At 35.8% G+C, this 15,737-nt stretch overlaps 1 protein-coding gene across 1 annotated transcript in view; it reads right to left on the reverse strand.

Annotated features, from left to right (window-relative positions):
- SPTBN5 (spectrin beta, non-erythrocytic 5) overlaps positions 1-15,737 on the reverse strand; it is a 1,783,454-nt gene that overhangs the window by 387,519 nt on the left and 1,380,198 nt on the right. Inside the window, exons 53-54 of the mRNA XM_044073536.1 lie at positions 15,444-15,630; positions 9,155-9,367 (exon numbers count right to left, since the gene is read on the reverse strand). Of these exons, the coding sequence (XP_043929471.1) occupies positions 9,155-9,367; positions 15,444-15,630 (400 nt within the window). The remainder of the gene's footprint in view (positions 1-9,154; positions 9,368-15,443; positions 15,631-15,737) is intronic.

The following is a 15,737-nucleotide window of genomic DNA, read 5'->3' on the forward strand; positions in this document are numbered from 1 at the left end:
GAGTAGTTTTTTAGTTTAGTTCTTGCTAGGGGGTGTCAGGTGTTTTAGTTACTTCAGACAAGACTGATATGTGGTCAGATCTCACCAGGGAAGATCTCACAGTGGGGTGTTACAGTAGTCCCCCATACTGGTAAGCACCAGATCCAGGATCGTGGCACCCCTTGTGGGGGTGTCAACCAGCTGGTCCAGGGCTTTGGAGTTAATAAAGTCTAGGAACCTTTGGGCAAGTGAGTCTGAGCACAGGTTATTTACCCAGTCAGTGGATGGGTAGTTAAAGTCACCCAAACCATGGTGTTCGGCTGTATCTTGATAGTTGCAAGTAGATCCAAATAGGCAGAGTGGGTGCCCTGATTCATGGTGGAGGTTATGTAGCTGGTAATGACTTAAATAGGTGTCTTACCAACAGTTAATTGCATCTGAAGTATCTCCAGGGAATAATGCTTTTAACCAATCTGGAGCATATTTATTTTTAATATAAATTTATACACCACCTCCTTTAGTTTTCTTGACTTCAGTTTGTGGTTTAAACATGTGGAAGGATGTGTAACACAGTATAGCTGGGGTGCTCTCCACAGCCTTGAACCAGGTCTCCATGACTACACAAGTGTCTGCATCTTCCAAGGTGAGGACTGCTTCCAGTGAGTGGAGTTTTGTGTTAAGGCTCCTAGCATTTAGCAGCATAACCTTGAGGTTGTTTTTAGATAGAGTTTTTATGTCGGGAATTTTGTCCTTGAGACACTGCCTAAAAAGGCACTATGGGGTGGCGAGAGCCTTAGCCAGTAGCCAAAATCCCAGGGATGACAGATGAAGATCATCTCCAGCAAAGCACATATCACACTAGGTTGTTGAATAAATGCCTTTAAGTAAGTAAGATGTTTCCTGTTTTTCAAAGTTTTGTTCACTGACTTTTTCATTAGTGATTATACATCTGACCTTCATTGAAAAGTTATTAAAAGTAAATATAATCAATGCAGGGGTCATTAGAAACATGTGTTTTAATGGCCAACAATAATTGCTTGGTCCACTTGTGAATACCATTTCTCTGCATACTGCTGAAAGCAATAAATCCCACTTAAAATAGTTTAAATTATTTTCTTAACCACTTTAACAAAACTTCCTAATGTTTTTCTATTAATTCTTGATTTCTGTCATTATTTATAGCTCTACTTCCTCTTCATTAAGGTTGTTCTAGTTATCTATTATTCATTACAACTTCACTCAAATTATATTCTATGCATTTCCACAGATCCAGTTGCCTTGCATCTGTCAGCAGTGTTCATTTGTCCTCATACAGCTCCTTCTATAGCATTTAAATGATCCCTATAGAGCTACTTATGCAATAAGCTCTTCTAGTCTAGTTTAAATGGCTGCTGGTACAGGGTGCCAGTATACAGTTTTGTTGGTCTGTTTGAAATATCTATATCCTGTCTATCACTTGTACGGATGGGGTATTTAAAACTGCAGTCTAGATCAAGTTTTCTAACTTTATTTACATAGAAATAATTCCTGCATGTTTCCAAGTAATGATAGCTCTTTGCATGTACTCCAATAGTCTATCAGCCTTCCATGCTGCTTTAGCTCATCTCATTGGAGTATCTCATTTTTACTTATTTGTTATTTTTCTGTTTCCTTTGTTTGCTTTTGTTTTCCAATTTTTTAAACATTGAATTTAAGTTGCTGTGTTTTGGACCATCTGTCCATCTTTCATACTTCTTTTTCAGACTTTTTATGCCTGGGGTACAAAAATAATTAATGTTGAATATAATTCAAGAAATACTATCAGAAAACCAATTATCAACACAGCTTGTGCCCCCATTTATGCCAATCTGGTCATGTTAGAGTGGGAACAAAGGTACATTTTCAACAGCCCCTTTATGGACAACATACGTTTGTATGTTAGGTTTTTGGATGATATTTTTGTTTTGTGGTTGGGAGGTGAAGATAATGTTAATTCTTTTATGCAATATATTAATGGTGCAACCTCTTTTTTTGAGTTCACTTACACTTGGGACAAATAAAGTATAAATTACCTGGACACCACTATATCTTATACAAAAGATGGTTTTAAATCCAGGATTTACAAAAAAAACACTTGGTGCAATAGTGATTTACACACTACTAGTAGTCACCCCACATTTCCGAAAAAAAGTTTGGTTAAGGGACAAGCAGTCAGGATAGCAAGGATGACTTCGGACAAAAATGAATTGTTAAAAGAGTTTGACATTTTGAAGGAAATGGTTGTGGATAGGGGTTACCCCATTGACTTCGTACAGAAAATTTTGGACGAAGTGTACAACGGGTGGGGGACTAAGTACAAAGCACTGTTAGGCAAACCCTTAGTCAGTTCCAATCATGACAGTGATACAAGGACTTTTCATAGAGCATGCATAGTGGAGTTCAGTGGTTTTACTGGGCCCTTTACTAGCATTATAAGGGCCAATTGGAGTATGTTTAAAGTAAGCAAAGAATTACAGGAAATAGTGGGAGATGGGCCCACATTTTCTTATAGAACTGGTAGAAATTTGAAAAATGAATTTGAGCCAGTAGATGCTAGAAATGTTAAGGACAAACAAGGTACAAACACTTGTGGTAGATGCAGATATTGTCCCAACATTATTAAGGAAAGTTTTTTACATTTACAAAATGGCTTGAAAAGCCGTGTACATTTTTGTAAAGGCAATTGTAATACCAGGATGTTAGTTTATTTGGCTGTGTGTGAAGGATACACAGCATTTTATATAGGGAAAACAGAAAGGGCTTTGAAAGATAGGATATATGAACATCTATATGATATTAAGTCTAAAAAAGAGACAAGTGCTTTATATAAGCACACCCTAGACTGTGTTTCCCTCAGTATTTTTAAATTTGGGATTATAGATATTGTTAGAAACAATTCTAGGGGAGGGGCATTAAAAATATTTTATTGAACAGAGAGCTGAGGTGGCAGCTTAGGCTTAAATCTAGCATCTACCCAGGAATCAATTAATACATTTCCATTAAACCAGTATGATTTTTGAAAGCTTCACAAGTATAAACTGTTACATACATTTTTTACACAGTCCATATTTGTCACAAAAAACACTGACATACATACATTTCATTTTTGTGAGGATCTAGGAAAAGGTTTCATTTATATGTTGTATTTTAGCAGTGAACCAGTGTGTTTTTTAACAACATAACAACAAAAAACTCAATTTTATTCAATTAACTTATTATGTAATTACTTAATTCATGAAGTGTTTTAATTAATTAATTGGTTGTGATATATATATATATATATATATATATATATATATATATATATATATATACGAATTGTTTTTTGAAAATGGCATCTGATGAAGTCTTGTGCTCAAGACGAAAGCCCTTATTTTGCCTGTTTGTGGAATTATTAAATACTATTTTCTTCACCATGGAAAGATTGGACTTTTTCTGCTTTGTTTACCAATTATCAACACACACAACCAGGAAGTGATTTATGTTTTGGTACATAATACTATTTATTGTGCCAGAATAAGAAAATATTCAAATATCACTGTTAAATAAGTGACTGCAGATTTATGTATGTTTTTATCAAGTGATTCAGTAACATAGTCAGGTAGACATGATTTCACTGGCATGAAGACATATTGATTTATGTCTAACAATATGGAGTAGACACTAATGGTGAAAATTATTGATTTTATGCAATTCTTCAGTTATTGTTCAGTCTAGCAGCTACGCCTGATAAGGTGGTAGTTACCAGCAACAAATGTGCTACCGTCTTGCACACTACACTAAGCTCTGCTTCTTTTTAGCATGGTAAAATGTAAAATGCAAAACTGATTTACTGAAAGAATAGGTATGTGATTATCAAAGTAGTCCGCTATATGCCCTCTAAATGTATTGAACATAAACTAACTTATTTTGTATTTCCACAATAGATTTAGTGATCTGACAGAACAAATGTGTGACTGGGGTTAATTTGATGTGAATGTTATGTGCATGTACTTTGAGCACATGCTTACAGCACATTATTCATTTATTGGATGCATAAAAATAATTAGGAAATGAGTCCTTTTATCAAATGGCTTGAATAATTCATAAATCTGTTTATGTGGTTGTTATACACTCATCCAAGTAACATTATGTTCCATAGCAGAATCCTAGTCATAGCTTGATTATAAAGATTCTATAGTCAGCTGGCTTCTTATTACATGATTCTAGGCAGAACAGATGTTTGTTTCTTCAAAGATGTTTTTTAGTCCAGATGAAGTTACTATAATTCATGTGTTCTTTTTAATGATTTTCATCTTTGTACAGGCCTTACTGTGTGCAATTTTAATTTTTAATTATTTTTTTTAATTTGTACCTAATTCCTGACAGATCCGGAGCATCATGTTACTTGCAAAGGAGAACATATGCTACAGGTGTGTACACTGCCTCCCACATCACCCTGATAGACTTCCATCTGTGCACTGTTCCTGAGAATATGTTATTCAGAAATCTTATTCTTGGGCTCTACTGGCAGTCATCCCAAAGTGAGATTTTTCTCAAACTCTCCCAAGGAAGATAAGCAGACATTAGATGTTCCTTCCTAGCTTGCCAGGGTCATTCACAGTGCTGATGTTTGCCCTGAATCTGTGTGCAAGACTGACGTTCGTACTTGTTTTGTAAGGAAGATTCCACCAGGCAAAATGTCTGAAAATCAGCTATACTGATTTATCGTCTGTTAAATTCCCCAAACAACATCCCATAAAATGTTGATGATAACCATTTTATTTGTTAAAGAAAATACAATTTGTCCAGAAATGTTTTATTATTTTTAACAAGTCATGAGTTAATTTTTCCTGCTTTCCTACCACAAAAAGGCTACCGGAACTTAAGAAGTGAAAGCCAAAATAAAAATGTATAAATAGATAGATTATTAAAATAAATAAAAAATTAACAACTACACAAAAGCAAAAGTTGAGGCAGAGTCAAAAACCCAGAAATTAAATGTAATTATAAATAAAACAGTTTCCAGCTAAATGCAAAAAAGTACAGTGTAGAATCTGTATGTTATAAATGATACTTTTCCTCAAACAGATACATTTAATTTACAGAATAAATAAAAAGAATAAATGCCATGGAGGGTCCGCAAATAGTTTAAAGGCTATTTAATATCTTAATTTTAAAACATTTAGCATTTTCGCCTCCAGTGAAGAAACTTCATCAGAATAATGATGAACCAACACAAAGGCATTTTATACTATCTAAAATCAGATTTCATTGGCTGTTAATGATGAATCAATTCAATCAATTCAATCAATTTTTTTCTCTTCCTTAAAGAGCCAGAGTACACAAAACAGTTATTGCATAGAAGATTTCAGTTCTATTACAAAAAGAACACACAAATATTTTTATAAATATATTAGCAACAAGATTAAAGCTTGTAAAATACTAACCACACAAAGTTCAACCTACAATTTGTTAGTTTTTGTATTCAACACAGGGGCAATGGACACATTATCATTCAAACCAGTGGCAATGTTGTACCCAATATGAGTTGTCACTTCATTTCCTTTACTTTTAAAAATAGTTTTCCAATCCCCCCGTCTTGGGTCCAAACTAATTTTTCCAGGATACCAAAGCAAAACCTGTTGAATCCTTGACATGCAATAGAATGTTTAAATAGGGCACTATTTTCATTTTCGTTGGCAATATCGTAAGTTTGTCCTGAGGGCATGCACAGTCTTGATAACATATAATGCTAAGCATCCAATACAGTATGCAAGATATATCACTCTTTGGGTAGTGCAATTACTATCCTGAAATGTAATTCTACTATTCATAGTGTTACCTAATTTTTAGGTCTAATTATTAATAATATAGGAACACTGTTTACAGCAACTATACCTCATAGTTTCTTTGGTATTCTTTAAAAATGTGCAAAAGTTATTCTCCATTAATCTTTTAAAATTAGGTGCTGTTTTAGAGATAAAACTGGGTTCAGCCCCAACCAACTGAAATATTTCAGGATTAGTTTTAAAATGCACCAATTTCTTTTAATGATGTATTTGATCTCCTTAGAGAACTTATTATGTTCCACCAGCAGTGCCCTTTCATACTTCTGTTCCTTATTATTGGTAGGCACATTTAACCCAATTCCCAGAACTGGTTTGTATTTCCCCCCATTCATTATACACTTCCAGTAACAAATTGCTTAGAATTTGACAAGGGTATCCCCTTGCTAAAATATTTCCATTAACTTCTGTAACTCAAGCCACACATCTTACTTTTCGGAAGTCATATGTGCCACCCTAATAGCCTATCCCTTCACTAGGCTCTTTTTCTGCCATACAAGTGGATGCTAGAAAAGTGTAGGTAAGAGTTACAAAAGGTTTCTTTCCTAAAGATGTTTGACTTAAAACCATTAGTAGCATGAGAATTTATTGTGTCTAGGTAGTTAATCTTACCACTGCTCCAAGAATACATACATTTCAGGAACTCTGTAGTGTTGTTCAAGTATTTTACAAAGTTGTGTATTTCATCCACCTTACTGTCCCATAAAATAAATATGTCATCTAAAAAATGTACATATAAATGCAGATATTTGGCAAAGGAACTCTTAAACACAAACTGGTTTTCTCAGCCCAGCAATGCCAAGTTGGCAACGACAGGGGCACACAATGCTCCCATTGTTACACCTCTTATCTCCTGGAAAAACTCCCCTCAAAATAAACATTATTGTAATCTAAAACAAGGCCCATTAATTCCATAACCAGGTTAATTCTCTCATCAGAGAGGGTGGACCATTGGATTAAACTCTGATAAAAGTATTCTAAACTTTAATTCTTGGGAATGATGTGGGAACATATCTTTAACATCAATTGTCACAAATACAAGGCTTTCCTTCCAAATGTGATTTTTTTAGCTGCCCTAAAAAATCTCAAGATTCTTTAGTTAAATGTGGTATTGCATCATACACATTTTAACCTACTACTTTAACCAACTAGTTGATTTTCTCACAGTATCACAGCTACTATACTATTCTACCTGGCATCTACTTGCAACACAAGTGTCTAATTCACATCACAGTATTTTAATATCAGCATTTTCTTTAGTTTCTCAATCATTTCAAAACTCTGTTCTTGTTCACAGCCCCTGGAATACACCATGGTCTATCAGCTTTCTTAGAGGCAAAATTATCACAAACATTGGATACAGATTTTTGCAAGATAATGTATCATTCCAGGAGACATCACTAATGTCTGTCTTCTGGCACTGGCACTTGCATAACTGCTATGATTTTTCTGTCTAAGACTTCAGTCCCTCTGAAGTCACAATATGACTGTTTTAGACTTAATCTACATTTGCTTTTACTTCAATGAAAATTATGTTTTCTTAATCTATTCAGCAACTGTACCACTTTCATATAAAGTTCTTCTTACTTCAGTACCCTAGCTAATATATTTTATAACACATTCAAAGCCTTTAGTTACTTGTACTTTGAAACACCTCTGCTACTGATGAAACACCAAATGTATTTCTAAGGAATCTATACTATCTTAACAGTGTATTAAACATGCAGAGTTTGGAGCTTTCCTAATCTAGTTTTATTTGCTAGTATCCATAAACTGAGCCTTCTGCTAAAAACACTGCATGTGACAAAGTTGAGTTTAATTTTTCAACTGTATGCTGAATAACACTGTCTTTTAGTCACAGATGGAAGGCCAAAACAAATGTATACCTATTCTTGCTTCACCACAGTAACCATAAAATTAACCATTTCTACTGATTTTAATTGCATTTCAATATATAAGCCTTTCAATGGTTTCAGTTTTTACCAAGTTCTGTTCCAAAGAGCTTCTTGTATGTATGTTCCTTGAAGTTTAATTCATCAACATAAGACTTTTGTATTATTTTTCACCAGTTCTTGCTGACTATCAAGTCACACCTCAATGCCCCACCTGCCTTTCCAGGGTAAGGGCATCATGCAGGCAGTCATTAGGGTGTTATTATTCTAACAATGTTATTTTTTTCTTTATTTTGACCTAATCCTGCCTGGTGGAGATGTGAGCTTGTGAGCTCTTGTGTCACTGCAAGGACCACACTTGCCTCCTCTGCCTGTTCATTAAGGCTCCTTCACTTGCAGGGACAGAGACTATTGTCACTGGTATGGACAGCCATTCCCATGTATTTCCCTTCATTATCTCCCCACATCAAGGTCCCTTACTTTTCCCACCATGTTCCTCTTTATTGGTATGTTATATGTTCAATTTTAGAATAGCCAGCATTTTCACAGAAGCCTACAACTGTGTGAATCCTTCTCCTTCAGCAACCTAAGAGCTTCCAGTCATATCTCTGGACTCCACAGGAGGTGCTAGTGAAAGAAATATCATTACAGGTTCCAAATGGATGTGAACAGACAGATTTTTACCCCCTTCCTACAAGTAATTGAGCTGCTATGTGAACACAGGGTACTGGAGTGGCAAAACAGTTAAAATATTTTCAATTGTACAGCAAGCCAGTTGTATAAACTGAAATTAAAATTTGCCTTTTAAGGGTTAATATTAAGACTGCATTACACTGTACCAAATCCACTATGTATTCTTGGAAATTAATGATTCAAATGAATTATGTAACTGCACATGTCAAATATGTTTCATTTTCCACAATTCAAGTATAATATTGTCTAAGAACCATCGGATTTTGAAGTGTCATGTATGCCTTTACACTTACTCTATGTGCATTATTTGATTATTTCACCTCTCCTGCTCAGGACCACTATGGAAATGAAATTGCTCACTGGAATCTTTTTCTCCCAATTAGAGAAAACAAATGCAATCTGTATATTACCAAGATGGACTCCTGCATATATCTAGGCCATCATGAGTTACTGAGCAGTATTAATTGCAAGAAGTAGCCTACAAAAATATATGTTGAGTAAATTAAAATTCAGTCAGCTAAGAAATAACTTCAGGTGTGTTTTCTTTGTGCCACTTGTTCATTTCAGTCTGTTTTATAAAACACTGTCATCTGTACTGTTTCCTGTTACTGTTATATAAACTAGCAAAAATGCCATCTCAGAATAACTGCATTCCTTACTGAAATGCAAATAAGCAATTTAACTATTGTAAATTAAGCTACAGATGCATAATTTGTTTTTGAATTGTCATATAAAATATTTTACCTCACTATAGAACTGTTGTGCTTCACAGGCATGCTTCAGTAATCTTTTCCGCTTCTTTGCATCAGCTGTTAGGTTCTGCATGGCATCTTCAAACTCCTGTAAGCGTGCAGTGATATCTGTGGCAGCAAAGTGTCCACCTTTTACTAGACGCAGTCCTGTCTCTACAACCGCTTTAGTAAGAGCATCATGGCTGTGGAGTTCATTTTCTAGAATCTAGAAAAAAATTTAAAATCAGCTGGCAATGTGTGAGTTGTGCTACAGGGAACATGACATAAAAGCTGCAGTATCTATACTGTACAAGTACTAACTTACAAAAAAAGAAAGAAACTTTTCAAAGACCAAAGGCCAAATAATCAAATGTACAAGCTAGTCATATATAAATACCAACATACCACATACCCTGATGTGGATTGCTGCTGCTTAACAATTCATCAGATGATTAGTGGGAAAAGAATATTTTTCAGTGGTATTTTTACAGGTAATTACATTATGGAGCTATCATAGTTGTTTGACAGTTGACTGTAGCATATGTAACAGGTACAAAAAAATGAACTTTTAGCATGGCGGAAGTAGTGTGCAGCCAAACTGATTCAGGAATCAAATTATTTCAGTCCTTGCAATGGAATGGACTTGTTGCCACTGGAAAAGCTGCAGCATTTTAACAATCAGGGAAGGAGCAACAAAACATTTTTAAACTAGTTATTCAATTCCACAGCATAAAACAGTGCACCAAAGTACCAACAAGTATAATAAGAAATCACAAATAAGAAAAATCATCCAATAGATATATTAGAAAAAGCCAGGGATAGATATTATGTGCAGTCGTACAGACCAGCCAGACTTCACCAATGTTTCAAATATGCATACACTCAGTGAAGGATTTCAACACAATGTACCACCACACATTATCAATGAAATGAAAATTACAATTTGCTTCTTTGGGGTGCTACCAATCAGGAACATGATGTCAAATGACTAGAAAGACAAGCAGAAAGGTCTGAAATTTAAAAAAGGAAGATGCCAGATCTTGGATCAAGTATATGGAGCATATTCTGGCTTCAGAGACTCTCAAAAAGATGTTGAGAAAGTAAATTTAATAGTCAATCCCTGGGATTCAAAATGGCTACTGCTAGCAGTAAATAGGGCGTATATCTGATTCAAACACAGTCCTACTACAGAAATTCTACACCTTGTTGAAGCACTGGGGTGAACTGTTCCTCCAGCTTACTGCAATGTTAATGAGGCATTCCAGGGGGGCAGAATATGATAATGACTAAAACTCTCCACTGTTAATGCATGTGGTAAGTGATTTTCTCAGCCAAACAATTCATAGAACTGTTCAGCAGCATAAATCAGCCCCACCAAGCATGTTAATTAACATATCCAAAAGTTAACTTTCACTCATTACTTGAGTGGGAGAGATCCCGTTAAAGATAAGGGCTGGGGAATTTACCAGACAGTGGGGTGTGTGTGTATCACAGCATGTGTGAGCATATGCGGAGGTATTAGTGGTCTCAAATGTGTGTGTGTGTGTGTGTGTGTGTGTGGTATGTGTGTGTGTGTGTGTGTGTGTGTGTGTGTGTGTGGTTTCTGTGTGCGTGTGTGTGCATGTGTGCGCGCGCACGTGTGTGTGTGTGTGTGTGTGTGTGTGTGTGTGTGTGTGTGTGTGTGTATGTGTGTGTGTGTGTGCATGTGTGTATGTGTATGGGTGAATGTGTGCATGACTGCAAATGGCTGGAGAGTACATATACTATGGTGGTTGCATGCATGTATGCATGTGTGTGGTTCTGTCTGAATGCGTGTGTTTGCTTCTATACTTCCATATACTAATGAGCAAAGACTGTCAAATGAGAGCACTAGACACCAGGTATTGTTAAATATTACTCTACAACCCATTATTAGTTCATAGAAAACAATGTTATTTAAGCATACAGCATCTATAAACAATAAAATGTAAGAATCATGAATGCACAAATGTCTGGCATTGTTAACTGACTGTAATAGTCCATGAGGAGGGACAGAGTACATATATTATACAGTCATGTATATTCTATATATTCTGTATTCTGGATCACCACATGTACTTGCACAAGATATTGAATTATTTGAACAATGGGAAATTTTTTTCAGAAGTTTCCCATAATGAAATCAACATTATCTATAACCAAATTGACACATGGCTGGAGGATATGTTTTCTACTTATAATATGACACCAAAATTGAGAGACTATTTGATGGTAGGAAGGCTGAGAATCTCTGTCATCTTTGGGATACAGAAGATCCACAAATTTGTTGAGTTTCCATCTTTGAGACCAACTGTCACCTTGGCAGGCTCAAAAACTGAATCACTAGCCAAACACGTGGACCACAAATTGAAATCATTTTGGGTTGATAAGGGGCATGTTTTGAAAGACTCATGGCATTTTTTAGAAGTTCTTTCAAAAGCCCTCCTACTCTGTGGAAGTTTTGTTTGTGGTTATTGATATCAAAGATTTATTCCTGGTAATATCCCATGACCTGGGTCTTGATTTCTTCTTCGAAGCTATGAATAAGGGACTATCCTTGGCAAGGACGATATTGACATTGTTTACCACTGTATGGACCTAGTTTTGAGGAACAATTTTATTTTATTTGAAGGTGAGTACTTTAAGCAGTTGAAAGGTGTTACCATGGGTGCGGCCTCTACACCTATCTTTGCCAATTTGGTTTTATGGTTCTGGGAGAAGCACTTTGTGTTTTCTTCCCCTTTTTGGTCTAAGATCCAGTTATACTTTAGTACCTGGATGATATCTTTATTTTATGGAAAGGGGATGTAGAGGTACTGCATGCCTTTATTGATTTTATTAATGGTATAACTGACTTTTTGGAGTTCATTTATCAATCTGATAAGTGCTACACATTTTCTTGATGTTTTAATAACTAAGAACACTCAGGGTTGTAAATTTGAATCAGCTATTTTTAGAAATGAAACCTATTCAAACAGCTTCCTGCACTATGACAGCCAGCATCCACTTTGGCAGAACAGAAACCTAATAAAGGGTCAGTTAATTAAGTTGAGTAGTCTTATTTCTGATTATGTTGTTTTGAGTCACAAAACAGGAATTTTATGTGATATGTTTATAGATAGGGATTATCCAAATGATATATTGTTGAGCCTTAGAGATGGGGTTAAAAGTCAGAGACACTTACATTATAAACTCCTGAGGTGTTATGGAGACAGTATTATGGCAACAGTCTTACTCTCCCTTCCTCAATACTTCCACAGGGGTACCCCAAGGCTCCATACTTGTTCTTGTCTTATTTAGCATCTTTATTAACAACTTTCACACCACTCTCCCACAATGCTCAGTAATCCAGTATGCTGATGACTCTACAATAATATGCACTGCAAATTCCAGCACTGAACTCCAGCAAATTACCCAGAATGCCCTCACATCTACTGAATCGTGGATGCTTAACAATCATCTTGCCCTAAATCCAAAAACAACTAAACTAGTAATTTTTACCCCTAGGAAAACCACTCCATTTGATAAAAAACTCTTCACTATACAAGCCCAAGACAATACCACTATAGAAGTTGTCCCACACACTAAGTTACTAGGCATTATTATAGATGAAAATCTTAACTTTGACCTACACATAAAAATAACATCAAAAAACACACCAAAAGCTTGGTATGCTCTACAGGCACCAACACTTTTGTAGCCTCTCTACTAGACAAACCCTTGCAACTACCTTTTTATTACCCTGTCTCCTTTATGGAGCCCCTCTCCTCACTAATATCCGAAATTCTACAAAATCAAAACTTGCTATGTGTTACAACAGAATAGCAAAATATGCCACCAAGGCCAAATTCTCATCCCACCACTGTAAGTCACTGAAACAATTAGGATGGCTGGAACTCCCCCACCATCTCTCATTCACCCAACTAACTACTGTGCAGAAAATAATCTACAGACCCACAGACTGTCCTCCTCTCTCAACTGTTCTTGCCAAATACCATTCCAGCAGGCATCTAAGATCTGAAAATCATCTAATTCTAAAAGTAGATAAGCCCACCTTACCTGCTGGTCAACTCCTCTATTCCTACACCGTCGCCAAACTATGGAACTCACTTCCACCCTCTATAAGAAACACAGACAGCACCACCACCTTCAAACAAATGCTGAAAAATCATCTCAACTCTTCCTGGCTATGTTCCTGCTCTATAACCTAACCTCTTCACTCTCCTTATATTACTAAACTCCTTGTCTTTTGCTACTAGTGACTGATGATACTTTCTCCATATTTATTTTTATCTTCACTTGTTGATATTGGTACAATAATACTGATTAATATATCTCTGTTTATGCAACTCTGATTGACTTCACTTGAATTCTGCCTTAATGTATATTTTCTGTATATATTACTGTAATCAAACAAACTAGATTCCTGCTTTTATGTATATATTCTGTACATGTTACTATATTTACTATCTGTAACGCTGTTTCTGCTTGTGTACTAATTAATGTTTATATTTTTTCTGTATCTTGTTGGAGCTTTTCTACCTCAGCCTCCACTGAAAATGGGCTCTTTTAGGCCTAGTGGACTTTCCCAGTAAACAAATGCAGTAAAATAAATAAATAAAATAAATCAAGAGCAACAATTGGTCCAGGGCCATGGTGATATGTTATAGCAGAAACATATAATCTTTGATGAAGACTATTAGATCTCACTGGAATACTGTTTTTGGTGCGTTTGCCTTGTTAGATAAGTTGGGGCCTGGTCCTAGGTTTGTTTCCAAAAACAGTCTTAATTTAAGGAATATCCTGGAAATGAACCAAACAAAGGGGGTGAAGCCCACTAAAAATGTGGGTATGAGGCAATGTGGAGCTTGCAAACAATGTAGATTTATTCTTAATGGCTCCCACTATTCTGTTGTCGGTTTCCGTAGATTGATTTCAGTTAAGGAGAGTTATGATTGTAACATGAGAGGAGTGATGTATTTGGCTCTGTGTACCACCTGTCCCATGTTTTATCTGGGCAAAACCAAGGGGCTTTAAAAAAAAGGACTTATCAGCATATTTATGCTGTCTGTAAGAAGGATGCTAGGAATACCTTATACAAACATTCCACATTATGTAATGACTTCAGAAATTTCTCCTTTATTGTGTTGGAGAAGGTTACAAACCCAGTTAGGGGTGGTCAATAGGGGCTTTTATTGTTGGAGGAGGAGCTTTACTGGCAGATCACTCTTAATGCCACAGTGATGCAGGGGATTAATGATGTGACTTGTATTAGCTGTGTATCGAAGAAGAAAGCTCTTTTCTTATAAATGTTTTTACTATCTTGGATTCTATTTATGTAAAATGACTAGAAAGACTGAGGCAGATTTTATTTATTTTATATATGATACTGCTTGCGACTGTTTAATTTGTTCATTTTTTAAGGGTTATGGTGCTTTAAAATTTTTTTGGTGCCACAATTTGTATTTAAGTTTAGGGAAGTGACTTATTTGTTGACTCTGATGAAGTTCCATTATTCAGAGGAATGAAAGTGCTTTGTATATCATTAAAAAGTTGTGGACATTTCTGGTGTAGAGATTTCTTATTTTATTGTTGTTTTAAGTATGCCTTTAGTGTTTTGCAATATTTGTTGTCCTTTTTTATTTTATTAAGCTATTACTTATGTATGCTCACTAGACACAAGTGTCCCTTTCCAGAGGTGACTTTGGAACACTGTCTGGTTAAGTGACTTACTCAGAATTGTACAGTAGGCAACTGGAAAAGGGTTAAGGACTCAAACCTTGCACCAGGGACTACAAGACGTCATTTGCTTATAGCTCAAAACCTTATTCCACTGCCACAATGGTTCATGGCTGAAAAGGGTCAATTTATTATTTCCCTTACCTGCCTAGCATGTGTAAAATAAATGTTTAAATGCAAAGGAAATGTATGGCTTCATGCACCATTGGATATACCCACATTACCTGCATGAAAGCAAACTCCTACTACTGCATTTTATTCAATTACATGAAGACAAGGTACACAATATTGTGAACAAATGAAAGTATTTAAATTCAATAAGCCCTAAACAACCAACTCTAACCAATAAAAAACGTCTGTATTGACATACTTCTGTGTTTATGTATGTTAGTTGATGTAGAAGTTACAACACATTGTACCATTGTGTGGTGGATGAAGATGCATGAAACTCATCACAATACATGGGTGTAATGCTCTAATGTTGACACTATCCAGACAAGAGTGATACACAAAAAGAGTTGTGAAATAAAGTTATAAGTGCTCACCTGGTGTTTCTTCAGTAACTCCTGGGCAGCACTCAATGAATGACCATAGTCTTTAGAAGAGATTTGTCCCTCCTTTTCCTGGATCCAGACCATCTCCTCATCAATATCCCGAAAATACTGGTATAGCAAGTGCCAGGCTTCCAGCTTTCCCCTTCTGTCCTGCAATGGCTCACCCAGATTGTTGTACCTGGAAAGAGTTAATAATTTTCATCACTTCTTTCCTACTGTCTTTCCATATCTTCTACAACATCCTTTAACTGACTAGTGTATATCACAGAAAATTATTGATATCCC

This window comes from Protopterus annectens, chromosome 6.part0 (assembly GCF_019279795.1).
Source record: "Protopterus annectens isolate FY-2018-M chromosome 6.part0, PAN1.0, whole genome shotgun sequence".
NCBI classification, from domain to species: Eukaryota; Metazoa; Chordata; order Ceratodontiformes; family Protopteridae; genus Protopterus; species Protopterus annectens.